We start from the raw sequence: 27,761 nt of genomic DNA, 5'->3' as shown, positions 1-27,761 counted from the left end.
CTGATGATTACGTTAGTATGATTCTACATGCTGCCCTGTCTCCTAGCAACCATTGAAATTGGTTTTAAAATATACTGTGATACTGCATTAAATACCTTTAGTCGGTGTAGTATACTGCTTTATTCTACCAGGTGAGCGTCCAGGGGTATTGCCCCAATTTTTTATTTTAGTGTTCAACATTTATTTGCACTTGCTATAACTGGTGCGTTCATAAAAGTTGTTTGAACAAGATGCATTCATCACGGAATAGCCAACTTTTTTTCTTTTTTTGAACAGGTAAATATAAATGATTTATAAGAAAATATATTTTATTACTACATACATGCCAACATTGGATTCCTAAAAAAAACCCTGAGATTTGCAGTCTGCTCTAACTTCAATTTCGTGCTGGAACCACACAGAAATAATTTGCAAACAGTTGTCATATAAAGGTCATTTGCACACAAAGGTGACTTATCGGTCATGTGGACGATAAATTGTGAGAGGCTGATTTATACGAATAAGTGGCTTTATTATAAAAGTCTGATAAAGGAAGTATCCCAACTACAACTGATGGTTTAAGTCTGATGATGAAAATGTTAACAGTTTTGCGTGTCTGGATTGGATTGTGTTGCCGACTTCCTCACAGTAACACGTACTGCTTACATTTAGTGACGAGTGATGGACTTGGTTTCCATTCTGCTATGTTCTGATGTTTGAAAGTGTTAATCGTAACTGCAATCGATTCACACAGCGTGTTCCTCGTCCCAGAATAGCCAGCATGCAGTGATGGAGCAGCCTGGCCTTTCACGTTTTGCCCAAGATTTGTGTGGTTGTGTGTAAGCAGCTTCGTCGGTGCTGAAGATTATTTAACTGAATGCATCGCTTTGAGGGATCAGGGTAACTTTGGCAGATGTATGAAATGGGGCAGATGTATTAGAACAAGCATTCTGAGTATTGCGCTGCAATACATGTCCCCTACCAAAGTTCAAAGTGCCATAACTTTGTCAAAAAGATCGAATATGCAAATTTATGCACGGTTGATGCTGGTTTTCAAACTTTATCTGAGGTATGCTGAGACACGTGTGTCACGCCTCGCCTCGTTGATAAGCCCGCAAGGTCGCTCTATGGAGCAGCTTGCACGTATTGCACTGTGTGAATTATATAATTACCAACTCACGGTCTGCGGTACTAGTGATTCAAGAGATATCCATTTTTTTTTTTTTCGTTGAATTAACGATATCTGCCAAACCACGTGAGCTATCGCAAATTCCAAAAGGACATTTTATTAGACTGACATGCTGAACAGATCTGTGAAGTTTCCCCTCGATTGGATCAAAAATGAGGGAGGAGCTCGGTTTTAAAGGTTCATGCTTAAAAACGTCATAACTCTGAAACCATGTGACGCATGACGTCATGCTCACTGACTTTTTTGTTCGTCATGGGTATGCGATTCTGCCTGCGAAGTTTGGGCTCGATCTGTTCAGCCGTTGCAGAGAAAAAGGGGAAAAATTATATGGCGGCCGAACCACGTGACCTGTGACGTCATAATTACCATTAAAATATTCTACAGACCGAGTCCCTCCTACGGTGAAAATTTGATCTCAATCGGTCCTATTATTGCAGAGAAAATCTTTTTTAAAGGAAATTAAAACTTAAAATGGCACTGAGTTAAGGATCATCAGAATTATCAGAATTCCCAAAGTTAAAAGTGCCATAACTTTGTCAAAAATGATCGAAACGTCGTGAAGTTCGAACTTGATCTGTAACTTATCATGAGGAAACCATGTGCCAAGTTTGAAATCATTAGCATTAAGAGTTTAGAAAAAAAAAGTCCGGAAAACTGTTCTTTGCGTGACGGACGGACGGACGGACGGACTGACGGACGGACTGACGGACGGACTGACTGACTGACTGACTGACTGACGGACTGACAGATGGAGGGACGGCGTGCAGACCTATAGTCCCCTCCGGTGTACACCGGTAGGGGACTAATAAATGATCTGTTGCTGGAATCAGAATCTGTCCAATGTGGGTCCATTGCTCATCTACCCATCATCACTACAATCATCACTACAACATATCATCCTGTGGCAACAGCGAGTATCCAATGAAGTCCTTGTGAAGTTTATCCGTGTCTGCAGCTGGTACAACATCAGTAAACTGGTCACAAACGCTCTTGATGTACTTGGCGATCAAGCAACCTTTTGGATTGATTACTGCTGTAATCTTTATAACCCTCCCAACTTGCGTGCGGAGCATTGATGGACAGCAATCTTCAAGTCATGCCACAGATTTTCGATTGTATTTAGGTCGGGGCTCTGACTGGGCCACTCAAGGACATTTATCTTTTTGTTCCTTATCCGTGACAGTGTATCTTTATCTGTGTGCTTCGAGTCGTTGTCATGCTGAAAGGTGAACTTGCATCCCAATTTCAGTTTTCTTGCAGAGGGCAGCAGGTGTTCCTCCAGGTTTTTTTCTGTATTTTGCTCCATCCATTTTCCCTTCTATCCTGACAAGTGCCCCAGTCCCTGCTGATGAGAAACATCCCCATAACATGATGCTGCCACCACCATGTTTCACAGTAGGGATGGTGTTTGGGTGATGTGCTGTGTTGGGTTTACGCCAAATGTAACGTTTTACATTTAGGCCAAAAAGTTCCATCTTGGTTACATCAGACCACGGGGTGTAAGTGATTGTGATTGAGGTTGAGGGGTGTAATTTCTCTATGTAAATGTGTACTGTGTAGCACCATCTCGTGGTGGTGGCAGAGTGTATTACATAATTTCCTCTTTTACTTGAGAAGTGCTGTGGTTAAAAAGCACTCTCGGCACGGGTAGATTTGTTCCACCCCCCCCCCCTTCTCCCCTCGGCCCTCTTCTCTCCCTCCCTCCCTCTTTTCTCCCCCTCCTCTCTCCCCACCCCTCTTCACTCCTACCCTCTACCCCTCCCCCTCTCCTCCTTTCGCTCTCCCCTCCCCCTTCTCCCCCACTCCTCTCATCCCTTTAACCCCACCATTCCCCCTCTTCTTTCCACACTGGGCGATGCCAGTTACTTCAGCTAGTTTCTTTATAAATGAGCAATGTTTTGTCCAATGAGATGAAAAAGTACGAAAATATTTGGCCTTTTTTGCTACAGACGTCATTGTTGGTTCAATGTGAGATGGCAATCGCACATGGCGCTGGTTGATGGTATGGGCATGTGCGATTAACTTCGGCCCGTAAATTTAATAGGCTTGCTCGGAATTGGCTTTTGGCAAACCTATGATATAAATTACTCACCAAGTTAAACATTTATTCGTATTTGGTAAATGACAGCTTCGACCATACTACACATTGCACTGATTGTTGCAGAGATATTGCTCGGTATGGACCCGGCACTACATTTTGCCTTGATCTGGATGACAATGGAAACTCCATGAACTCCCATCTATCCAGCCTATCCCATCTCATGGCAGATACGCAGTCAAGGTATGCTGCAAATGCCTCCACATGTACCTGAAACGGTTTGATCATCGCAGGGTAATTTGGTCTTAGACCTAGATTCTTTATTTACATTTGACTTGTTACTACTGAACTACTACTGTTACTACTTGATCCTTTTTATTTTGAAATGTTTATGAATGAGCGAAACTGCTCGTAAAACATTCATGAACACTAATCAAACGACTGTGACATTAGTGGGATATACGAGCGATCTTTGAAGTGAACAAGTCAAAAATGTTTATTATATCTTAGTACACCAACTGTGTAATAGAACGTTTTTTTTTTATCTCAGAAAATCATTCTAATGAGAAAACAGCATGTTACCACCCAGATGTTAAACATGTTTTGGGATGTTTAACATCCACAACCTAATTACAGAAGAGCCAGCAAGCTTTGCTGCAATCCGAGGGGCTGCATGCTCCAAAATGCGGTCCTCCCTGCTGGCAATGTACCGGAAGCGGTTTTGGTTTGATTTGATTTCACAGGGGAATAAATCCATTGCAGAAAAGTTGACATGAGTGAGGTCCCAACTGAGCTAACCTGCCATCCTTCAGCCACGGAGGTCTCCCATTCAAGCACATTTCTGGCTCGACTCCGATTGGCTTCTGAGACGTGATGGGACCAAGCACATTCAAAGCAATTTGTTCAATTGGATTCCACTGGAAATCAATGAACCAGTCAGTTGATGGTAAACTACATTATTACCAAACGACTGACCATTTGAAGCATCATTTTGTCTCAATTTGTTTTGTCTTGTGAGCATTACGTTGCCTGTGACACTATGGTGGTTGTAATGGATTACCCTTATGATGTGCTGGGCCATGTACTCACGAAATCACTCCCCAGCATGTGATTCTGTTTAAAGCGGATCTTGCACATTGTGCAGCCAGTTTGCTATGAGCCAAACCTGTTCGCATTTGCCATCTTCTTCACAGACCAATTAAGCTCGAAATTCGTGCGAATACCAGTCACACCGTGGTGAAAATCTTGGGTGATTAGAGGATCATTGAGTATTTATGGAATAGTCGTACGAGGAGGTTGGAAGTGGAGCTGTGAATATGCCCAACGGTGACTCGTTTGACTTGCGAGATACCTTCTCCACACTAATGAAGCAAAGTGACAGCTTGCTCCAAGCGTTCATTTGAATGTTTTGAACCTCCAACTTGCTGTTTGTTCTCTTAAGTAGTTTGTGAATTAAACTTTTGTGGTCCTCGCTACAAATTATAAAATCTACATTGAAATGGGATCATTGCTGTCGCATAACCACGACAGATCTCCATGCATGGTAACTAAAGCTGTTTGTTTTGTTGGTTTGGAGGGGAGAGGAGGGCTGAGTTTATATTATATTTTAAAATGTCTAGTTCTGGGGTTCTTAACCTGGGGTATCCATACCCCTTGGGGGTATGGGGACCAAAATCTGGGGGTATGGGACTCGTAATAAATTATAATAATAAATTGTAATAAATTCAATGAAATATCAACTTTAAATATATAATATGTTACCAATTTTAATTTTAAAAAAATAGGCAATTAAAGTAAAAACACCCCTCAGAATGCACCACAGAGCACCTCGAAATCCAAAACATTCTCGGGGGACATGCTCCCAGTCCGCCCTAGCTATGCGCACCTTTGGTGCACCTTGGTCAGTCAACAGGCTGGCGAAGGGGGTATGGGGACATCGTGGGCAATCCGTTGGGGGTCTTGACAGTTGGGGTCCGTTGGGGGTCTTGACAGGGAAAAAGGTTAAGAACCCCTGGACTCTAGTTCAATCTGTTGAGTTGATCTTTCTACACAATTGTCTCCCCAGTCGTCGCCTACGAGAGCTAATTGTGGATTTCTCTCTTCCGCACTTCGTGGAGCGGCTTCTCGACGTGCTTCCACGAGGAGCCAAGGACTCGGTCGCCAAAATTCTGCAAGGTACTCGGGCACCACTCTCGTCACTTCCCTCAAGCCTTCACTTCCTGTCATCAAACACCGTCGCCCTGTCATGTTTTTGTTTGCTTTGGGGAGGTAAATATTGACATTTCACTCACAGGGTAGGAGCAAAACCACCCCCTGCCATCTTGGAGTAAGCAAATTAAAGACATCACTACATCATTACGTAAAAATGTGTAGCAAACAGGAAGTTCAGTGTGTGTAAACATTTTGGGATTGTTGTAGAGTTGCGATCAAGTATAGATCGGCTGTAGTGTTTCGAGGAGAAGAGCGCTCGGAGATTACAAAATCTTCCCAGCAAGTTGGATCGAGGCTGGAAGGGTGGTATAGAGGTACACACACTCATCTATAAGCTGTTTAGCTTGGGTACGAATCCCAGCCGAGCTATACTATAGCTAGCTATATGGTGTTTCGCAGGCAGGGTGATTCATCAATGTGTGTGCCGTCCCTCGGATTATTGTTAAACTGGGCGTCAAGTCTGCCGGCTTTAGGGTGCCTTCACATACACGGATTATTCTTACGAGTCCTTACGGATCGCCAACTCGTAGTCAATCGCAAGCATCCGTAAATAACGGAAGATGATTTTTGACATGTCAAAAGTTGTTGCGAGTTGTGACGAGTTATCTACGGATACCAGCGAGTTATTTACGGATGCTTGCGATTGACTACGAGTTGGCGATCCGTAAGGACTCGTAAGAATAATCCGTGTATGTGAAGGTTGCATTAGTTAGTGGACATTAAAGCTCCCACGGTGCCCTTCTCAAAGAGTAGGCGAGCTATCGCCAACAACCTGCCCAAATTCCTGTACTGACTTCCTGTGTCAGTGGCAACCCTATCCAAAGAAACTTCTACGGCAGAACTTACAATGTTTAAAGCATGGTACATGAATTGATCTGATGTTGTATAGCCTGCACAGTTCTCTCGAACAGGCCTGCAGCATGAAGGCAGCCATGAGCCAAGGGCAGCGCTACGGATTGATGACCTGAGTGTCTCAAACTAATCAAGATGGTACTAGCTATACCAGGTGGGCAGTGGTTTAGAAGGCTGGGTAGTTTGATTGTGGGATTAACTGGGGGAGAGCTGTTGAGGTGGTGGAGATGATACAGAGAAGGAGGTTGGAAGTATTGTGTGCACAGGAGACCAGATGGAAGGGGGACAGGGCGAAGTGCTGGTGGGAGGATACAAGTTGTTGCATGTGGGTAGGGATGAAAGAAGTAATGGCATAGGAATAATAGTGTCGGAGGAGATCAGTAAGCAGGTGGTCAGGGTAAAAAGATGGGAGGTCGGATAGTTATGGCATGAGTGGTGATACAGAGGCAAATGATGTGTGTTATGTCGGTAGATGGGCCACAAACTGGAAGGTCTAGGACAGAGAAGCAGGAATACAGGGACGCACTGGAGAGGATGATGGGAATGGTTGAGATGGAGATGCTGCTGTGCATTGCGGGGAACTTTAATGCGCATGTGGGAGTAGCAGAGCTGGGTGAAGAGGAATGCGTTGGGAAATTTGGTTGGGGAATGATGAATATAGAGGTTCAAGAGCTGGTAGAGCTAGTGGCGAGGAATGAGATGGCCAAAGCTGGTTCATTCTTTCAAAAGTGTGAAAACCACAAGATTACCTATAGGAGTGGACAGCACAGAACAGAACTGGATTTGGTGGTGGTGAGGAAGCGACAGTTATGGAGGGTTAAGGATGCAAGGCAGTGGCGGGAGAGCATGTTACCACCCAGCACAAGCCTGTGGTGTTTGGTGAGGAAGCAGAAAAGGAGGAAGGTTAAGAGCAGAAGTCGGAAGGTTATTATATTAGGTGGGGGAAGTATCGGAGAAACATGGCCGTTGAGTTCAAGGAGAGCGTGTGGGCCAGGTCAGAACAACTTAGCAAAGAAGCGGAAGCTTTGGAGAAGGAGTGGAAGAATTAGAGAGGCATGTATTCAGGGGAATTGCAGAAGTGTTGTGTAGAAGGGCATCAGGAAGGGTGCCTCATCAAGGGATAGAAACCAGGTTATGGTGGACGGAGGAAGTAGCAAAGGCAGTTGGGTGAAAAGGAGGTTTGGAAGAGGATAGAGAAGTTCAAGGATAAAGGGAAGCAGCTGGATGCGGGGTTGCTGCACCTGTATGGGCAGAAGAAGGCAGCAAGGAGAACTGTGGATAAGGTGAGGGACCATATGGAAGATGAGGTGTACAACAAGATGAAAGGATGGTGGAAGGAATATTATCTATAAATTGGCTCGTGACAGGGATGAGGATAGCAAGGACATGAAATGGGAGATAGGCGGGGGGTGATTAAGGATGGTGGAGGGCCGTTAGTGACAGAGAGGGGCGCATTATTGAAGGTGTGGGGAGGATATTTCAAAGAGCTTTTGAACCGGTAAGGAAGCAAAGGCGAGCTGGAACTACCGAGTTGTGTGGAGGGGAAAGTGGAGTTGGTGGAGATCACGGAAGAGGAAGTGCAGACGACATTGAAGACTATGAAAAAGGGAAGGGCGCCAGGCATTGATGAGGTGTGTACAGAGATGATAATTGCAGCAGGAGACGTCGGAGTCAGGTGGACGAAGAGGTTGTTGAATGCATATATGGGTCCATTCCGGAGGAATGGAGGACAGGGTTAATTGTGCCGATATGGAAGGGGAAGGGAAATGTTTAAGATCCGGGGGAAGTACAGGGACAATACAATCCTTAGTCATGTCATGAAGGTGCTGGAGAGGGTTCTGGATGGGAGGATAAGGAGGAGTGTGGAGAAGGAGATCGGAAGAGAGCAGCAGGGGATTAGAAAGGGTAGAGTTACGACGGATGGGATGTTCACGATGAGATAGCTGGTTGAGTGAGAACAGGTTGGAGGTGCAAAGTGAAATGGCATTGGGATTTGTGGATCTGGGGAAGGCCTACTCCACTGTCCCGAGAGAGATGGTGATGGCGACACTCCAGATCGATGGGAGAGCCGGAAGCAGAAGTTAGGTTGGTGGAAGGGATGTACAAGGAAACGAAGGGAAGAGTTTTGTTTGGTCCTGGGGTGTTGGAGGAGTTCAATCTGAACATCGGTTTGATGCAGGCAAGCACTCTCAGCCCGCTCCTGTTTATCATGGTGATGGAGGAAGCAGGAAGGTGAACATGAAAGATTTTCTGGGGAGGATATTGTATGTTGACAATCTGGCTGTTTTGGTGGAGAGTGGGTGGGAGATGCAGGAAGTACTGGGGGAGTGGAAGGAGGCATTTGAGAAACTGGCAGAAAATGAGTGTGGAGAAGACAGAGATGTGGGTGGGGCAGCAGAGAAAATAAATGAATATCAGGTTAGAGGGGAATGAGATCAGACGTGGAAATAGGTTTGAGTATCTGGGTGGAACAGTGACCGGGGATAGTAAGTCAGAGGCAGAGGTGCGGAGGAGGATTCAGGTGGGTACGAATGCATGGAGGAGGGCGGAGGGTGTAATGGCAGACAGAAGGATTTCAAGGAGATTGAAAGGAAAGGTTCTGATTTCTGATAGCGTGCGTAATTCCGGCCTACATTTAAGGTCTGGAGACCGTGGCACTGACGGAGAGGCAACAACAGATGCTGCAGGATTGCGAGAACAACTGGATCAGGAGGATTGCAGGTGTGAAGAGGGGGATAGAAGGAGAATGGATGAGCTTGATGGGGAGATTGGAGAAATGCCGGCTCAGAGGGGCTGGACATTTGGTGCAGATGGGGGAAGAGAGAATGGCAAAGAGAGCGGATAGGTTGAGGGAACAAGGTAGGATGAAAAGAGGTAGACCGTGGCTGAGATGGGAGGATTGTGTGTAGAGGGATATAAGTAAGGTGGGGGTGGTTGGAGAGTGGAGAGAGTTGGCTGAGGACAGAAGGGAGTGGAGGTGTATTGCGGACAAGGCAGGGTAGGAGCTTGGTGCCATCGGGACTCACTCCTTATAAAGGGAAAGGGAGGAGAACAACCTTTTCAGGGTTCGGGTCAGGCTTTGCCGAGTTTTTTTTTTTTTTCTCCTCCTCTCCCCTCCCTGTATCTCCCCTCCCCTCTCCCCTCCCTGTTTCTTGTGTATCGGACAATGAGGGCATATAAGTGTCTGGAGACTTGAATTATTTACACATCCTTCTGCCGTCCTTTTAGGTTTGAATAGGCCACAAAGACAGGCGATGAAACGCGTTCTGCTCTCGAAGGACTACACCCTTGTTGTGGGAATGCCTGGCACCGGGAAAACCACCACGATCTGCTCGCTGGTGCGGGCATCGCTCGGTGCACCCGTCGATTGCATTGCACTGTTTGCCACTGCCGACATTGTATGCTTTCTTTATTTTGCCGTACTAGGTACGAATCCTTCATGCGTGTGGCTTCTCGGTTCTACTGGCAAGCTTCACGCACTCTGCCGTCGACAATGTTTTGCTCAAGTTGACACGCTTTCAAGTGCCGTTCCTTCGGCTCGGCCGCGCAGAAAAAGTGCATGAGGTTTTGCGCTCCAAGACCGAGGAGGAATTGTGCCGTGCACGTTCTATTTCCACTCTTTCTCAGCTCACACAATTGTACAATGAGCAGGTTGGTTGTGCATATTTGTGTTTTGCCTCCAGCTTGTCTGGTGTCCATCGATATGCTTTACCTTTTACCTCCGCCACCAAAGGTGGATGGAGGTTATGTTTTCACCCCTGTTTGTCTCTTTGTTTGTGAACAAGATATCTCAAAAAGTTGTGGACAGATTTGTATGAAATTTGGCAGGGATGTAGCATATGTGACAACGACGAAATGATTAGATTTTGGTGAAGATCTGGATTCGGATCCGACTACTAGAAATTTTAAGTGATTCTTCACCATTGGGAGACGCCAGGGGGGTTGACTCAGCCTGTCATCCTTCCGAGGTCGGCTAATTGAGTACCAGTTCACTGGTAAATTCCCTGCTTGTCGTTAAAGGCGGCAAAAAGGGTTGGCGTCAGGAAGGGCATCCGGCCGTAAAACATTGCTTCAAAAAGGGGACCGAAAAACAACAACTACCACGGTTTCCGAAAAAGGCCAACCCCCGCTTGCGGGGAAAAATGGCCTCTAAAGGTGGTTTTTTTTTTTTTTTTTTCTTCTTCACCATTGGGAGATGGGACCAAAAACTATACATATCAGGATATCTCAAAGTTGTGGACGGATGATTTTGATTAAATGTGATTCTGTATTGTGATTTTCTGGTCTACTGTAGTTTTTTTTTTTTTTTTTTTTTTTTTCCTACAGCCCAGCTCGGATATTAGTATTAGCAAGTACTGTAATCACAAGTAGTGGGGTTCCCACCATGAACAAATTTTCATTTTCACTTCAAGTTTTTGAAAAAGTTTAGTTTTTGGTACCAGGTCGAAGCTTAGGGTCTAAGTAACAATTTTGGTCCGAGTGGACAAAGATCACATGGAGTCTTCATACATTCCCGCCATTTTCCAAGATGGCCGCCATCAAAATCTAATACTGACAATATCTCGGAAACTAATCAACCTAGAAACATGAATTTGGTGTCTATACCTAGGTTTTCATGGTCAAGGAATCAAATAAAACCATTTCTGACTACATCAGAGTATTTATTTGTCCCGAAATGGTAAAATTGTGGTGCTCGATAGTCTACTGAAACGAGCCTATGAGGACGGCGGAAGTGAAATGACCTTCGACGACTGGGTCTCTGTAGCTTGCAAAGAGAAACCAACAGTGCAGTTCTGGTTACTCATTCACAAGTACGAACAGCTCATCTTCATGTTTATTAGATCACACAGAGCGAAAGTTCAAACTTATGGTGGCTACTCTGCAAAACCTTGTGCTTCTGTTCTTTGCACTTGATCACCAGAATTATGCAAGGTGGGTTCCCGTATTCATCAGAGACCTTGAAAGTCTTCCATCTAGCATCCAAGAGGAGTTTGAAGCAGGTCACTGGGCAATAAGTCGAAGCAATCATCGTTACTCTTCCATTCCGATTGATCAAGCACACGAGCAGGCCAACAAACGGGTGAAAGGGGTTGGGGGAGTGATCGGGATCACAGAGAACCCTGAGATGCTAGAACGCTGGATTGCAACTGGTCCAGAAATTAGCCGTGTTCTAGAGCAATTCACTGATGTAGATGACGACGAAGATCAAGAGCTCCCTCATCACGAGGAAGGAAGTACATCCCAGCACCGATTTAGGCGTCATGTCACAAATCTCATGGATGTGCTGCAAAGCAGAGGGAATCCCTTTGAAGAGAGTAGTGCAGAACTAGTTACATTAGACAATAAAGTGTGTGTTGACAAGTCTGCCGCCACATCGGTCCGTGTCTTAGAATCTAGAGGACAAGAGCAATATGACCACTTTCGGAAGAATGTGCTGGACTCAAATGATGTACCTCTGGCAGCTCCGATCAAGAAAAACAACTTGCTGCTGTTCCATGAGGAGAAAACTCGAAAAAAGACAGCACTTCAGAAGAAGGTGCAGCACTTCAAACAACATACAGAGCTGTATGGACAAGCATTCATTATGGTTGATAGCCGGGGTGGAAATTTGGAGGAATTTTTCCGTCACGAATCCTCCTCATCACCAGATGCACTGGCTTCTGATGGGTCCATCAACTCTTGCACCAAGTCAGATTTATTGGCGTGCATTATGGAAGCAAGTGCAAGTACCGGACTATCCGCGGATGAGGAGCTCGTCGCACCAGATGATTATGGGGTCATCGTTATTGATGGTGGTGCACTGATCCACTCTCTTCCTGGCACAACTGTCCAAGGCAAAACATTTGATGAATATTTCACCAAAGTATTCTGCCCAAGAATCCAGCATGAGTTGAAAAGAGCAGCGAGAGTGGATATTGTATGGGATCAGTATCGCACAATGTCAATCAAAGCGACCACAAGAGAAAAGCGAGGAACAGGCACACGACAGCGAGTATCTGGTTCTGCCAAAGTGCCTGGAAACTGGCAAAACTTTTTGGCTAATGCCGAAAATAAAAAAGAGCTCTTCTCATTCCTGTCAACAAGCATTGTGCAAACACCATTCCAAGATGGCAAACAGGTTTATATCACTTCTGGTGACCAAGTCCTCAATGCAGGGAATGGACCGCCCATGGGACGATGTAATCATGAGGAGGCAGACACTCGTGTCCTGGTACATCTTCTTCATGCCCTCCAATATTCATCACTGGGAATGGTCTATACTGGCGACACAGACGTTGTCGTAATACTTCTGTGTAACTTCCACCACATCAAGGCGGTGAATCCGGAGTCAGATATCTGGATTTCTTTCAAAGCAGGAAAGACAGTCAAAATGATCTCCCTCAACAACATTGCCTCAAGTTTGGGTGTGACAACGTGCAAAGCCTTGGCTCTCTTTCATGCATTCACTGGATCAGACAGCACGTCAGCTTTCAAATTCAAGGGCAAGCGATACTGCTTCAAGCGGAAAGATGAGGTTCCACCCCTCTTGAGTGAGTTTGCGACAATTGCTAGCACCCCGTTTCTTACATCGCCAGAGTTGAGGGAAGTGGTGAGTCACTTTGTTTGCAAAATGTACTCCAACGAACCTATCACTGATGACACCAACGTTGACCTTGTTCGAATGAGGGTTTTCTGTCACAGGACTAGGGATGTGGAAAGAATACCCCCTACAAGTGATGCGCTGGACCAACATCTCAAAAGGAGTGTCTTCCAGGCGAGCATCTGGACTACAGCGCACGAGCCACTGGCACTAGTCCCAAGCCCAAGCAATCATGGATGGATGGAAAAAGATGGCCAACTGGTTCCCATCTGGACCACGTTGCCCCTTGCCAGGGATGTGTTTGATCTAGACGTAAAATGCGCGTGCACAAAACCTTGCTCGTCATGCAAGTGCAAAAAAGCTGACTTGAAGTGCTCACGTTTATGCAAGTGCACATGTCCCAACTAAATGACCATGATGGTTGTGAGAATGAGTAATGATTTTTTAGTTGCACTTACCTAATCAATCAAATATCACTAAGAACAATGAAAATAGAATGTTCGGTTTATATTCATGGTATTTTATAGAATTTACGTTCGTATGTGCTTAATTGTTAACATGCATAATTCTGCTATAACGTTTGTTGTGTAATTTACCATTTCGGGACAAATAAATACTCTGATGTAGTCAGAAATGGTTTTATTTGATTCCTTGACCATGAAACCTAGGTATAGACACCAAATTCATGTTTCTAGGTTGATTAGTTTCCGAGATATTGTCAGTATTAGATTTTGATGGCGGCCATCTTGGAAAATGGCGGGAATGTATGAAGACTCCATGTGATCTTTGTCCACTCGGACCAAAATTCTTACTTAGACCCTAAGCTTCAAAATGGTACCAAAAATCAAACTTTTTCAAAAACTTGAAGTGACTGATGCCCCAGGCCCCCCCCTAAAGGTAGACCTTCTGATGCTGCTATAACTAATTCTCCTGAGGAGTTATTCTCTAATGAAACGACTGATTATTCGAGTAAAATATTACTCTTGCACTTTTCGCAATACTGATTATGCCATCAATTGTAAAGGTCGCGGATCCTGATTGTGTACGTATACCAACATACCTACACAGGCGGTGGTAGCTACAACGTGCATGGGTGCGTGTCGGCACCCTCTGTTTTCTCGACGGCGATTCGATTTCTGCGTGGTGGATGAAGCATCACAGGTTAGCCAGCTGCTGTGCCTGGCGCCCCTCCTACACTCCGAACGTTTTGTACTCGTTGGTGACCACCTGCAGCTTCCACCCCTGGTTCTGAGCACCAAAGCAAAGTACTGTACTGCAATTCCTTGTATTAACCAAATAATTGAGTTTTTACAGTAAATGTATTGTTACAGACGCGGCTTAGATGTTATTTACCGAGCGGTTTGGTATGACCACGTCTGCACAAGTTACCCGATTATACCCGAACGTTGACTAATCGCGCTACGCTAGATCAATGAAGGAAAAGACACACGGCTGGGATTAAAATGACACGACACCAGGGATACGGTTCTCAAGACCTCCGGAGGAGATTATATTAAGGCGGAAGGTTAGATTACAACTACAAGAGGGACATCATAGAAAGACAGGCACTTAGACACACTTATATTAACCCCAACAGACAGATAAACGGGACAAAAGGCTGACTCACACGGGGATTGATGGCAAGGAAAGCGGGTATTCGATGGCCAGCACAAGGTGCACCTTGTGCTCAGGGACAGGATAGCGCGGCCCAAAAGATGCAGGAGGTCTCTCAGCGCTCGGAGGTGGCTCTCTTGTCTTCTCAAGGCTCAAGCTCGGGGCGCATCTGACCTCACATCCGGTAAGTCGCTGCGTATATCCGGCGGGGAGTGACACGCCCTCGGCTCGTTAGCTCCGCCCCAGATGGAATCGGCTCGTTGCTTCTCATTGGGTGCATGCGGGGGGGTTACCGGCTCCGCCCTTGACGAGGGGCTGACAGGGAGCCCCTTCGTGGTAACCCCGTGGAGCGCATGGTCATGGCGGCTAACCGAGCTGGTGGGAGGACGCACACTCCCCCCGCGCGCCGTGGTTGTAGTTGTTGTTGTAGCTGTAGTTGTTGTTGTTGTTGTTGTTGTTTGGGGAAGAAGATGGAAGGAGGTATGGGAAGGTCCTAAACTCACTACTGGTGCCATATAATCACATTCTGGTGCAACGAAGAGTCAGAATTAATGGAAAGGAGTCCTTAACTGACATAGACTAAGAATAACTAGCAAGATGTCCGAAAGTTGTCTACGTGAGATGCGGTGGACCTGGGCACGACATTTAATGGGGGAAAAAGGGGAAGGTCGGTTCTACAGAGTGTTGTTTACAGACAATGGGACTAGGGAATGGGGGATTGGGGATAGTTGGGGAGTATTGGGGAAATAGGGGAATATTTACAAGCGGATATGGAGGCCAAATTCCATATTCGCAACATTGCACCCTTCTCTACCCTCGGGGCGTCCCGACCCGATAAATTTTTACCTACTTTAGTGTGGCACGCAATGTAGTTCCCTCTACTATTAACTCTACCCTGAGTGCGACAGTTTTACAGATATTCACAAATGAGTAAATATGTCCCCCTGCGACGTTGCACCCTTCTCCTCACAGAAACACACCCACAGGATAACCGAATCCGGAAAGAATTCGCAAGCTAAACATACAGCCGGTAGGGAGCATTATTTACACAAGACTACGCTGATATTTACACTACGATCCAGGACCTGTTTTTGGAGGAACACATGCAGATGTTATGCATAGAGAGAGCACGCATGCCAGCATCGGTACACCAACCCACGAGTGCTCTGTGGCCTACGGCCTTTAATAATGTGCAGAGCACCCCTTCCAAGCATCAAGCACCACCCCATCACACAGTGAGCACCATCCGGTGCACCAATAAAGTGTTTATGAATCATTGTGTGGTGTCGCAGCCGGCCGATGTTCTGCCGCTGGTCTTGCCTTCGTGTGGTGCACTTGGCCTTCTTACTTCTTTCAAAAATAAAGAAAGGCGCCAACCGCGTCCATTTCTCTATTGTGGCTGTCAGGGGGCCAACTGTTAGTGGTTCACCTTGTATGGCATCGGTGCCACGTTGACCCATAGGTCCATCCACGGGTGGTGCTTGGCCGCATAAGAACTGCGGTCCATGGTGGGTGGCCACAAACATTGCGGTCCATATGGTGTATCGATCCAGGCAGCAAGCAGCGAAAGTGCAGGCCCACAACTGCGTAGCCAGCACCTCTCTCTCCTCCCTCTCTGCCCCCAAAGCCAGATCCTCGGAGGTGGGAGACAAAAGAAGCAGACAAGTGAGTAAGGTGGTAAGGGCGCAAAAGTGCACGCAATACAAGATGATGCACACTGGGGGCACATGGGAACCAGGTGAGACAGGTACGTTCCTACCGTACGCCCCCCCCCCCCCACCAGGTAACCTACATGGCCCCTCCCTTACCCCTTACTGTATCCACAAAACACAACACTACCCATAAACATCTACTTTACAAATCAACAAACATCCCTACTGTTTTCCCCGTTCCTCCCATAAACCAAATTCGTCTTCTCTCCCTCCTAACCAATCAAATTTGCTATTTCCAACTTTCCTCAAAATTTGCCATCTCCAACTCAACATCATAATTTGCCATCACCAATTCATCATCAGTCCCTCCTAGGGAGGGAGAGATGGAATCACCCCAATGTCTCATCCACGTCGTGATGCGTCTCACCAATCCACACAGCAATTCTCATTTCTGCACACAGAACAAAGAAAACACAGGTGTGGAGTCATCATCATCACCACAGGTAAGTGGCTGCGTATGGTGCGACAGGTTCATCAATCCTAACTATTTCCTAAGTGACTTTAACAACTTTACACTACCCGGGGTCTTTCTCCGGCCAAACCATTGGCCCTCTTACACTATGGGTTCTAAAAACCAATTCCCATTGGCCAGACTGTGGTGCTCTTCAATTTGGGGTCTCACTCCCCCGATTCATCTCCCGGTGCCCTCGCACAATTTCTGGGCTGTGGCGTGTACCTCTCCCAGTGGGTCTACCCACCTGCACACCTCCACCACTGCAGTTGCCTCCGAGCTTACCTGCTCCTCACCCTAACCTAACTACCTGGGGAAGGCCCTCTGGCTCTCTCCCCACTCGGTGCCCTCTCTGGCACTGGGCTACCCGGGTCCGTCCTCCGGATCCTCGGGCCCCATCCACAACTCTACCGGCTCCCAGAGCCCACCTGCGGCCTCACCTGGCCGACATCCTCACAGTGGTGGAGTGCCCAACCAACTACACACACTAACAGGCTACACGCCCAGCCATTTCCACAACACTAATGCACCCATTCACAACACCATTCTGCAACCGCACCACAGATGCCAATATCCAACCACAATTTACCTGTACCCTCTACCTAACACTTACACTACCCGCCCCGGGTACTCGTGAAAGGGGTCCACTCTTCCCCCATCCACACCTTCGCACCATGCACACCACTCCGTACCACTTACTCCAACTCTCTCCACACACCTGTACCTGCACACCTGTGCTCTCACACCTGGTGCCACCTGCACCCTTCTCTCCCCAAGCGCTTTCGCGCTGATCCACACACTCACTACTCACACACTGCTCCACACACCTGTCCAGTTGCACACCTGTGCAATCACACCTGTTCAATTCTCTCACACACACGGCATCATCTCAGCTAACTACTCCCTTCTGAAACTTGCGCTTCCCAGTCGTCCCTTTTAAACTATTGCGCTCCCTCGTCATTATCATCCACACTAATCTACCTGCGTCCCCACTACAGGTATCAGTCACTAACTAAACTTATCGTCACCTAATGTCATCTTCTAGATCCCTACAATATAACCTAACCCACCCGGGCTAGTTTTCACTGCCATACACCCCATAAACTATTGCTCCTTTGCCCCCACTTGGGCAGGGTGGCAGGGATGCCACTCTTACCCACCGGGCACATCGCTCCTCAATCCCCCAGTCCTCTGGCACTAATAAGCCCCCCTTATTCAGAGGTACTGGGTCCCGCCTCGGCATCTAAAGCCGAGGCAATCCACGGGGGCGCCTGCTCGCCGGTGTAAGGTCTTATCCGGTCGGCGTGGACGATCCGAGGGAGGGCTCGTGGCCCCATTTTGATCTTAATGACCACGTCACAGATTTGCGACAGGACGACTCCTGGGCCTTGCCAGGGGGAGGTGAGTTTTGGGCACCTTCCCTTCCGCCTCCGGGGATTAAAGAACCAAATCTTCATCCCCGGAGCGTATTGACTCCCCTGGCTCCGGTCGTCGTACCTGCGCTTCATCTTTTCCCCCGCCAGATGGAGTTGGCGGCGGGCGAAGGCATGGACTAGCTCCATGCCTTCCTCTAGGTGACGTGCGTACCCCTCCCTCGGCGGGTTAACCACTGTGTCTGGCACGGGACCGCATAGCAAGTCGGCGGGAGCCCGTAACTCCCGCCCATACATAAGCAACGCTGGACTGCATGCGGTGGCCCCGTGCTGGCTGGTTCGGTAGGCCATGAGCAAGTAAGGGAGATGTTCGTCCCAGTCATCCTGACGGGTGGCGGTGAACAGTGCCAGTTGTTGGATTAGAGTTCGGTTGAATCTTTCCACCATCCCGTCAGATTGAGGTCTTAAAGGCGTTGTTCTGGTTTTCCGAATTGACAGGAGACTGCACACATCTTTTAGCAATTTGCTCTCAAAATGTCGTCCCTGGTCGGTGTGCAACTCCTGTGGAATCCCATGCCGGCACACAAATCCTTCCACGAAGGCCTGCGCTACCACCCCTGCTTCTTGGTTGGGGAGGGCGTAGGCCTCCGGCCACTTGGTGAAATAGTCCATTACAACGAGGATATACTTATTACCTTGGCGGGTGCGGGGCAGCGGTCCTAGAATATCCATAGCCACCTGCTCAAGGGGGGCCCCCACCTGATGTAATTGAAGGGGGGCCCTCATCCTCCGTGCTGGTCCCTTTTTGGCAGAACAGGCGTCGCATCTCCGACACCAGTCCTGTATGTCGCGCCCCATATTCACCCAATAGAACCTCCGGCGGACCCGAGATATTGTCTTTGACCTGCCCAAATGGCCGCCGGAGCGGGTACCATGCACCTGTTGCAATATGACGTTCTTGAATTTGTCAGGGACTATCACCAGCCAGGAAGTTCTATCAGAGGGAACCTCCACCCACTTGCGATACAAGATGTTGCCTTTCAATTCCAGGGTCTGCCACTGAGCCCAATACGCCTTTGTTTGCGCCCCGAGGGGGGTGACCTCTTCCCCCTTTGGTCTTTGCCCCAATTTGACCCATTGGAACACCGGCCCCAGAACAGGATCCTCCTGCTGGGCCGTGCTCCAAGCCAACTCTCCAAATTCTTCGTCCGCGGTTAGTGGCAAAATTGGCCCTCTCACCCGGGTTGCCCGGACAACGAGGGTCGGGTCCGAATCGCCCAATTGCTCCCTCTCCTCGTGTCTCGCACAAAATTTACAGTTTTCCCCCAGACAAGGACGCCGAGAGAGTGCGTCCGCATTACCATGGGCCTTCCCGGCCCTATGGGCCACATCGAAATCGTACTGCTGCAACTTTTCCAACCACCTTGCAATTTGGCCCTCTGGTTCCTTGAACCGAAGGAGCCATTGCAAGGAGGAATGGTCAGTTCTAACCAAAAATTTCCGCCCGTACAAGTACGGGTGGAAATGGTTCATGGCAGCCAGCATAGCCAATAACTCTTTGCGAGTGACGCAATAATTTCTCTCGGGCCTACTTAAGGCCCGACTATAATAACCAATCACTCTCTCCACGCCCTCCTGTGTCTGAGACAAAACTGCGCCCAATCCTTCCTGGCTCGCATCCGTGTCCAGGGTAAATGCCCCGTCGCTAGTGGGGTAAGCTAGAAGGGGTGCGGATGTTAGACACCCCTTCAATCTTTGGAAGGCCTCGTGGCACTCCCGTGTCCAATTAAATCGCGTCCCCTTCTCCGTAAGCCGGTGGAGGGGACGGGCCAACTCCGCAAATTTCGCCACAAAGCGCCGGTAGTAGGAGCAGAGTCCCAAAAATCCCCGCACCTCCTTGATGGTACGTGGTGCGGGCCACTCCTCTACCGCTTTAATTTTGTCTGGGTCCGTTTTTACCCCCTCGCGGCCGATCACGTGACCTAGATAGGCCACCTCTCTTGCAAACAAAGTGCACTTACTCGGGTTCAGCTTCAACCCTGCCTGTCTGAGGCACCCGAACACCTGGTCCAAATTAGCTACTGCCTGGGGGAACGTTTGGGCATGTACCAGGACGTCATCCAGGTACACCAGGCATGATTGCCATGGCATGCCGCCCAGTACATGCTCCATCAATCTTTCAAAGGTGGCGGGGGCGTTACACAAACCAAACGGCATCACAGTAAACTGATACAGTCCCTTACCTGTGGAAAATGCCGTTTTCTCCTTCCCTGCCCTATCCATCTCCACCTGCCAATACCCACTCTTGAGGTCCAAAGTTGTGAACCAATTTGAGCCCGCAACGGCATCGAGGGTGTCATCAATCCTTGGCAGGGGATATGAGTCCTTGAGTGTCACGTTGTTTAGCTGGCGATAGTCCACGCAGAACCGCGTGGTCCCATCCTTTTTTTTGACCAGCACAACAGGTGACATCCAAGGACTTCCCGAGGGCTCGATCACACCTGCGTCGAGCATTTTTTCAACCTGCTCGTCAGCTTCCGCCCTCTTGCTCCAAGGGAGCCGTCGGGCGGCCTGACGAATAGGCCGGGCCTCACCGGTGTGGATCTGATGTTTCACCAGGCCCGTACGTCCAATATCCTCGGTGGACAGGGAGAAGAGGTCCAAATGGGACCCAACCAGTTTGTGCAAGGCCTCCCTCTGGGTACCTCCCAACTCTACGCTACTACGATTTACCATCTCACAAATGGGATCGGGCCAATTCCTACTTGTTATTGAAGGCTCCCCCCGGGGTCGGCTCGGCTGGACGTTCTCGCCCCTCACTGTCGCGACTTCCTCAACTGGGGTGCAGCCAGCTACCCTCGTGCCCCTTACTATAGTGCGTGGTTCTGTACTCATATTTATTACTCGGACGGCCACTACCGGTCCGTCCGTTTTTACAAGGGTGCGGCCCACGATTAAACCCGGTATGGACTGCGCTGCCACCGGTTCGACCAGGCCGCAGGACTCCTGCCATGTTGGGCGAGCTGCCCACCGGGCCGGCACTATCGCCTCGGCCCTTGGGGGGATGGTCACGGCCTCGGAAGCCTCCAGCTCCGCTCTCTCGGCCGTGCTCACTCCCCCTAACGGCAGCTCTTCTACTCCCACCTGCAGGATCCCCCGGCACAAATCGATTTTACAGCCGCTGGCAGTCAACAGGTCCAACCCTATTAAACATGGGTCGCACACCTCCGCCACCCAAACATCTATCTCCCTCCTTACCGACCCTAACTTGAGGGTCACAGAACCACGCCCTATGATCGGGGCCGTTACCCCGGTAGCAAGCTGCAAACTATAATTTTGCAGGCGCTGGATCTTATCCCAGCCACCTGCGCTCGAATCAAGGACCACAGGGCTGATGATCGTGGCGCTAGCTCCTGTGTCCACTACGGCGTCTACCCCCACGCCGGCAATTTTGCATCTAATTGTCAGGCTACCGGTTCCAATTTGGCCACAATAAATGACCTGTCGCGTCAATGAGGGCTCTCCTCCATCCTCTGCTGCCGAACACCGCCCTACGTGCCCGACACCTTCTAGTTTCCCGGGGTCTGGCGGGGGGGTGTCTGGGGTCGGCTAACCCGCTCCCCCCTGGGCGGAGTTGAGGACCTCAACCGTCGGGGATCATCCCGGCGCGCGGCTCGACAGTGCCGCGCCAGGTGACCCAGACGGTTGCAGGTATAGCACCTCACCTGATAAGGTGCTTGCCTCCGGAATTCCAAATTTCCCCCCCTGTAGGTCCGAATTGGATTACCCGCTCGTGGTCCACCGCGGGCCACCTCCGGGGCCGCCTGCCATGGTCCAGGTCCTGCCAGGCGCTGGTCCACCAGCCTCCGGACCATGCCCGCCAGGTCAGGACCCACGTCGTGGGCGGGCCCCCTAAGGGGTCCGCCCTCCATCGGGGGTCCCACCTGGCGGACCGCCATTGCGAGACGCTCGCCCCCCCGGGCCAGGGGCCTCGCTGCTTCCCAACGGGCCGCAGCGTCAGCCGCCTGGCTCAGAGTCTGCGGGCGCCACATGGCGAGCTGTTGCCGGAGCTCAATGTCCGGGAGGGCCTGGATAAAATGGTCCAGCGCCAGGCTTTCCCGGGAATCCGCTGCCATGCTAGCATGTGCGATCCCCACTGCGCGGCGAATGTCGTGGGCAAGTTCCCCGATGGCTTCCTGGGGCTTGCGCTTTCGCAGCGCGAGCTGAGCTTTAACAAGCTCGCTCTGCTGTTCTATGCCGAATCGATTAATTAGGGCGTCGCGGAGGGCTGGCAGGGTGAGAGCACCCGCTGGTAATGCCGTCAGCACCTCCGCCGCCGCGCCGCGCAATGCGGCCACCAGGTGTACTCCACCTTCGTCCTCACCCCAACCGTTGCCCTTACACACACAGTCGAACTGCGCCAGGTACGCGCGTAGATCACTCTTGCCGTCATACGGCGCGAGTGGGACCTTGTGGGACCACCTCGCATGCGAGTCGTTGCCCGCCTGCCGGACCCCGTGCGTCGCCCCTTGCGGGGTCAGCGCGGGGCCGAACCGGCCGGGCCCCCACAGTACATTACCCCCAAGGGGCTCTCGTGCCTCCCCGGTCCCTCCAACAACTACCCCTGTTGGTGTCGATGCATGGGTCACACCTCCGCAACCCGCTACCCATTCCATACCACCACAACCTTGCTCACCCACACCTCGCACCTCTCGTTCCATACCCTCCGGACCAGCCATACACCTCACTCGTGGCCTCTCACGAACATCCGGGTCTATCTCGACCCCCAAGCTTATTAAATCACCTGGCGCATCATACGCACGACCATATTGGTCACCACTTACACCGGGTCCTCTTTCTCTTCGCTTCTCCTCCATCACCTGCGAATCCCTCATCCGGTTAATGAGCACATCATCACGATCCGAACACAGACTTTGGACCAATTCTTTTACTTCCTCCTTTATCTCTTTCTTATCCTCTCTCCGTCGCTTCTTAATTTCGCTCACCCCTTCTTCCACTTCTTCTAATTTCTGCTTCACCTCCTTCATCTCTTCGTGCGCCCCTTTAAGTTCTTCCTCTAACTCCACTTTATTTTTTTCTATGTGCTCCCGCACCTCCCGCTCTTTAACCTCCATCACCTCTACCACCTTGTCCATTTTCCTCGTCAGGTCCTCATGTACCGTCTGACACTCTTTTTTAATTACCCCTACGTCCTTTTTCATCTCCTTCTGTGTCGATTTTAAACCCTCTATTACCGCTGTGTTCTTCTTTACCTGGTCCCCCAACTCCTTTTGTCCCACTGTCAGTTGTTCTACTCCCATCGTCAACTCCTCTATACCACCTTGCAATTTTACAGTCCCCTTTCTCACCTCTTTCTCCATGCGCTCCTTACAGTGCCTCACCTCCTCGCGCACTCCTCCGACCTCCTCACTCACTCCTCTCCTGATCTCCTCTCCCATCACTTGCATCTCCTGCCCAGATGCCACCCTCATCTGCTCCATTTCCTCCCTGTGAGCATCCAGTTTGGCTTCTACCCCCATTCTGACCCCCTCTATCTGCTGCCCCATTTGGTTAACTTCCCTTTCCGCTTGGTCCCTCATGTCCCTCAATTTGCCTTCCATGGTGTTTTCTAACCCCTCTAACCCGTTTTGCATCCCTTCCATTTGATTCTCTTGAGCGGCCATTCTGTTTTCTACCCCCATTAACCCCTCCTGTATTTCCCCTAATCTATTGTCTAATTTCCCAAATTTCTCGTCTAATCCCTTAAAATTATTGTCTAATCCCCTAAAATTATTGTCTAATCCCTCACCAGTACCCCTCGCTTCGTCCCTCATTACCCCCATTTCGTTTCCCATTACCCCCATTTGGTTTCCCAACCGCTCACTATCAGCCCTCATTCCCATCATTATTCTGCTTTCCATTTCTTCATTATTCTTGTCCATAAGGGCCTTCATTTGCATAAAAAACAAGTTCAAATCCACCGGGGGCGCTGCCACGGTCGCGGGCGCGGTGACCAGCGAGGCGCCATTTTGTGCGTTTGCTACCCTCGCTGCTTCGCTCTCCTCGCGTCCCTCAATTTGGTCCTGGACCGACCCTGCCTCACTCTCCACTACCGGACCCCAGCTGTCTTGGTCTGCCATAGCGCGACTTTCAAAATTCGGGTTTTTATTTCCGTATAACAAAATCAAATTTCGCCGTTATAATTTCGCGCGGGAAACGCGCTCCGAATTGATTCTACTACAAATTTGGGCCTAATAAATTTAGTCCCGGGTTCGAATTCCACTCCTCGACACCAATTGTTACAGACGCGGCTTAGATGTTATTTACCGAGCGGTTTGGTATGACCACGTCTGCACAAGTTACCCGATTATACCCGAACGTTGACTAATCGCGCTACGCTAGATCAATGAAGGAAAAGACACACGGCTGGGATTAAAATGACACGACACCAGGGATACGGTTCTCAAGACCTCCGGAGGAGATTATATTAAGGCGGAAGGTTAGATTACAACTACAAGAGGGACATCATAGAAAGACAGGCACTTAGACACACTTATATTAACCCCAACAGACGACAGATAAACGGGACAAAAGGCTGACTCACACGGGGATTGATGGCAAGGAAAGCGGGTATTCGATGGCCAGCACAAGGTGCACCTTGTGCTCAGGGACAGGATAGCGCGGCCCAAAAGATGCAGGAGGTCTCTCAGCGCTCGGAGGTGGCTCTCTTGTCTTCTCAAGGCTCAAGCTCGGGGCGCATCTGACCTCACATCCGGTAAGTCGCTGCGTATATCCGGCGGGGAGTGACACGCCCTCGGCTCGTTAGCTCCGCCCCAGATGGAATCGGCTCGTTGCTTCTCATTGGGTGCATGCGGGGGGGTTACCGGCTCCGCCCTTGACGAGGGGCTGACAGGGAGCCCCTTCGTGGTAACCCCGTGGAGCGCATGGTCATGGCGGCTAACCGAGCTGGTGGGAGGACGCACACTCCCCCCGCGCGCCGTGGTTGTAGTTGTTGTTGTAGCTGTAGTTGTTGTTGTTGTTGTTGTTGTTTGGGGAAGAAGATGGAAGGAGGTATGGGAAGGTCCTAAACTCACTACTGGTGCCATATAATCACATTCTGGTGCAACGAAGAGTCAGAATTAATGGAAAGGAGTCCTTAACTGACATAGACTAAGAATAACTAGCAAGATGTCCGAAAGTTGTCTACGTGAGATGCGGTGGACCTGGGCACGACATTTAATGGGGGAAAAAGGGGAAGGTCGGTTCTACAGAGTGTTGTTTACAGACAATGGGACTAGGGAATGGGGGATTGGGGATAGTTGGGGAGTATTGGGGAAATAGGGGAATATTTACAAGCGGATATGGAGGCCAAATTCCATATTCGCAACAGTATTCTGAATTGATGCATCTCATTTCTGAAGCAAAATTGGTTTGATTTTGCTCTTATATATATATATATACTTACTTATATACTCTTATATCTTATACTTTGCTCTTATAATCTTATACTGCTCCTCTTATACTGTCACTGCAAAATGTAATATGTTCCCCAACTCATTTCTCACGGAAATTTATTTGACATGACTCCTGCGGACACCCGAGGTATATGATGACATCACCATAAGTTTAGATTTGCCATATCATTACATCACAGCAGACATTATGCTAAGTGTGTGTGTCATTATTTTGTAATTATTGGAGCGACAAGATGAGTTTTTTTTTTTTATATCTGCTGTCCTATTATGAGGATTAAAATCGTACTGCTTTAAATCTTCTAAATATTGAGAACTGTAGTCTGTCCATGCATTCTTATGTTTCCCCATTTACCACGGCCATTTCCCACGCTGCATTTGAAAAGCTGTGCATGCAGGCAAAGTTCAACATTCACTTTTGAAATGATGAGAGAACAGGCAATTCATGTTGACGCCAAATTTTATTTTGGAAGCAGTATGTTCTCTTAACCATTTCGACAAATCCAACCTTCGCCACCCGATGCTGCACCATCGTTTTGTGGTGGGTGGTATAAGTAGCTGAGAGCTTTGGCTCTGGGTGACGTCAAGTGTGCAACACAATTAACCTTTTCAAAGTGCATGAAATTATTTAAATTGATAGATGAACTTTTCCTGTCCTTGGAGACTTGCAAAAAGTACAACTTTGAAAATATCCCGGATATCATTCATCGTTACTCAATCACTGGTTTGACCAATGAAGTGATGTAACAAAAGGCACTAAAATGTTGTTTTAAGCAAATTGTAAAGTTGCATGGTTAATTGCTTTTTGATATAAAAATGAGAGCTATGGTGATATGGATTTAAAGGTTTGTATTTTCCTTGTCCAATGAGAGTTATCCATTGCTCAGAGTTGATATGTGTAAATTTCGCTGTGGCAACCATAATCTTCCTGTTTCTCATGGTCGCTATTCATAAGATTCTTTTCAATAGCTATGTCCATTATGCGAGGCTGATGCTACTGGTTATGAATTTCACTTTCTTCTTGTCTGCCCTGCGTTCAATGAACCTCGTAAGAAGTGTATGAAACATCGTTATTGGGAAAATCCCTCGGTGCGTAAAATGAATGAGCTATTAGATGTAGGTAATGTTGGTCAGCTGGTTAATGTGGTGAGGTTTATTGGTGGCATATCCTGGTTACAATAACGTATTAATTTCTTTGCTGTCGTGGAGAAATTTTGTAAGCTGAGTTGTGCTTTAAAATAAATATTATATCTGGTCATCATCTAAGCCTGGTGTTGGCTTAGCGGTTAGGGTGCTGGCTTGGGATCCTAGGATCCTGGGTTCGAATCCCGATCGATCGCTGAATCGCTGGTTAGGGTGCTGACCAGGGGGGTTGACTCAGCCTGTCATCCTTCCGAGGTCGGCAAATTGAGTACCAGCTTGCTGGGATGAATGATCACGGTGTGTACCCCGATTTAGAATAGGTACACCGTATCCCTGCGCATCGTAAGAGGCGACCAAGGGTTGGCGTCAGGAAGGGCATCCGGCCATAAAAACATTGCCTCAAACAGGGAACCATGATCGTCATGGGGCCCGCAAGGCTAACCCCCGCTCTAGCAGGGAAAATGGCCTTAAAACGATCATTCATTCATTCATTTTGCTCTGTGTATTGGGTCGCTATTGGACGAGCAGGATTGCTCGGGGGTAAGCAGACTTGTCTTCGAGGTTAAATTGCCAAATCAACTATAAACTGTTTGACGGGTGTGTATGGTGTTGCTTCATTGCCATGGTTCCCCCAGGGGGGAAAAGTCCTGGCATTATTACCATTGCCAAAGGAGAGGGTATTGCATTTGTGTCTGTTTACTTGTTTCAGCTGTTTACTTTTGTCCTCACAGAATGTGCTCACGTAGGCCACAAATGCCTCCTAGTGGTAACCAGTAGTGCATGTTCTCTCTTTTTCTTTTTCTTTTTTCAACTGAGTCCATCTATAAGTGTGTTCAATTAGAATGTGAGTACGTCTATGAAATGCGTATGATAAAACCACACAAAACAAGCTCCGGTGAAGGTATGCAATCTTTCATTGCTCATTCTTGTTATCATTCCCCTCGCCAGAGGAGAGGGTAATGCATTTTAGTCCATTTGTCTGTCTGTTTGTCCGCACAGAATAAGTATGCTTTTCTCTGCAACTGTTGGTCCGATTGACAGGAAATTTTCACTATAGGTGCACCTCCACCTGTAGAATATTTTAATAATTATGACGTCATAGGTCACGTGGTACAGGCACAATTTTGAAAAAAAACGAAAAACTTTG

At 48.6% G+C, this 27,761-nt stretch overlaps 1 protein-coding gene across 2 annotated transcripts in view; it reads left to right on the top strand.

Annotated features, from left to right (window-relative positions):
- Window positions 1-27,761, top strand: part of DNA2 (DNA replication helicase/nuclease 2) — a 105,147-nt gene that overhangs the window by 63,162 nt on the left and 14,224 nt on the right. For both annotated transcript variants that reach the window (XM_078783682.1, XM_078783683.1), the window contains 5 exons: window positions 3,333-3,449; window positions 5,272-5,381; window positions 9,498-9,607; window positions 9,696-9,920; window positions 13,918-14,114. In XM_078783682.1, the coding sequence (XP_078639808.1) occupies window positions 3,333-3,449; window positions 5,272-5,381; window positions 9,498-9,607; window positions 9,696-9,920; window positions 13,918-14,114 (759 nt within the window). The remainder of the gene's footprint in view (window positions 1-3,332; window positions 3,450-5,271; window positions 5,382-9,497; window positions 9,608-9,695; window positions 9,921-13,917; window positions 14,115-27,761) is intronic.

Source organism: Myxine glutinosa, chromosome 8 (genome assembly GCF_964187855.1).
Source record: "Myxine glutinosa chromosome 8, kmMyxGlut1.1, whole genome shotgun sequence".
In the NCBI taxonomy this organism is placed as follows: domain Eukaryota; kingdom Metazoa; phylum Chordata; class Myxini; order Myxiniformes; family Myxinidae; genus Myxine; species Myxine glutinosa.
The sequence above is the reverse complement of the archived record's forward strand: the minus strand, read 5'-3'. Positions and strand labels throughout refer to the sequence as shown.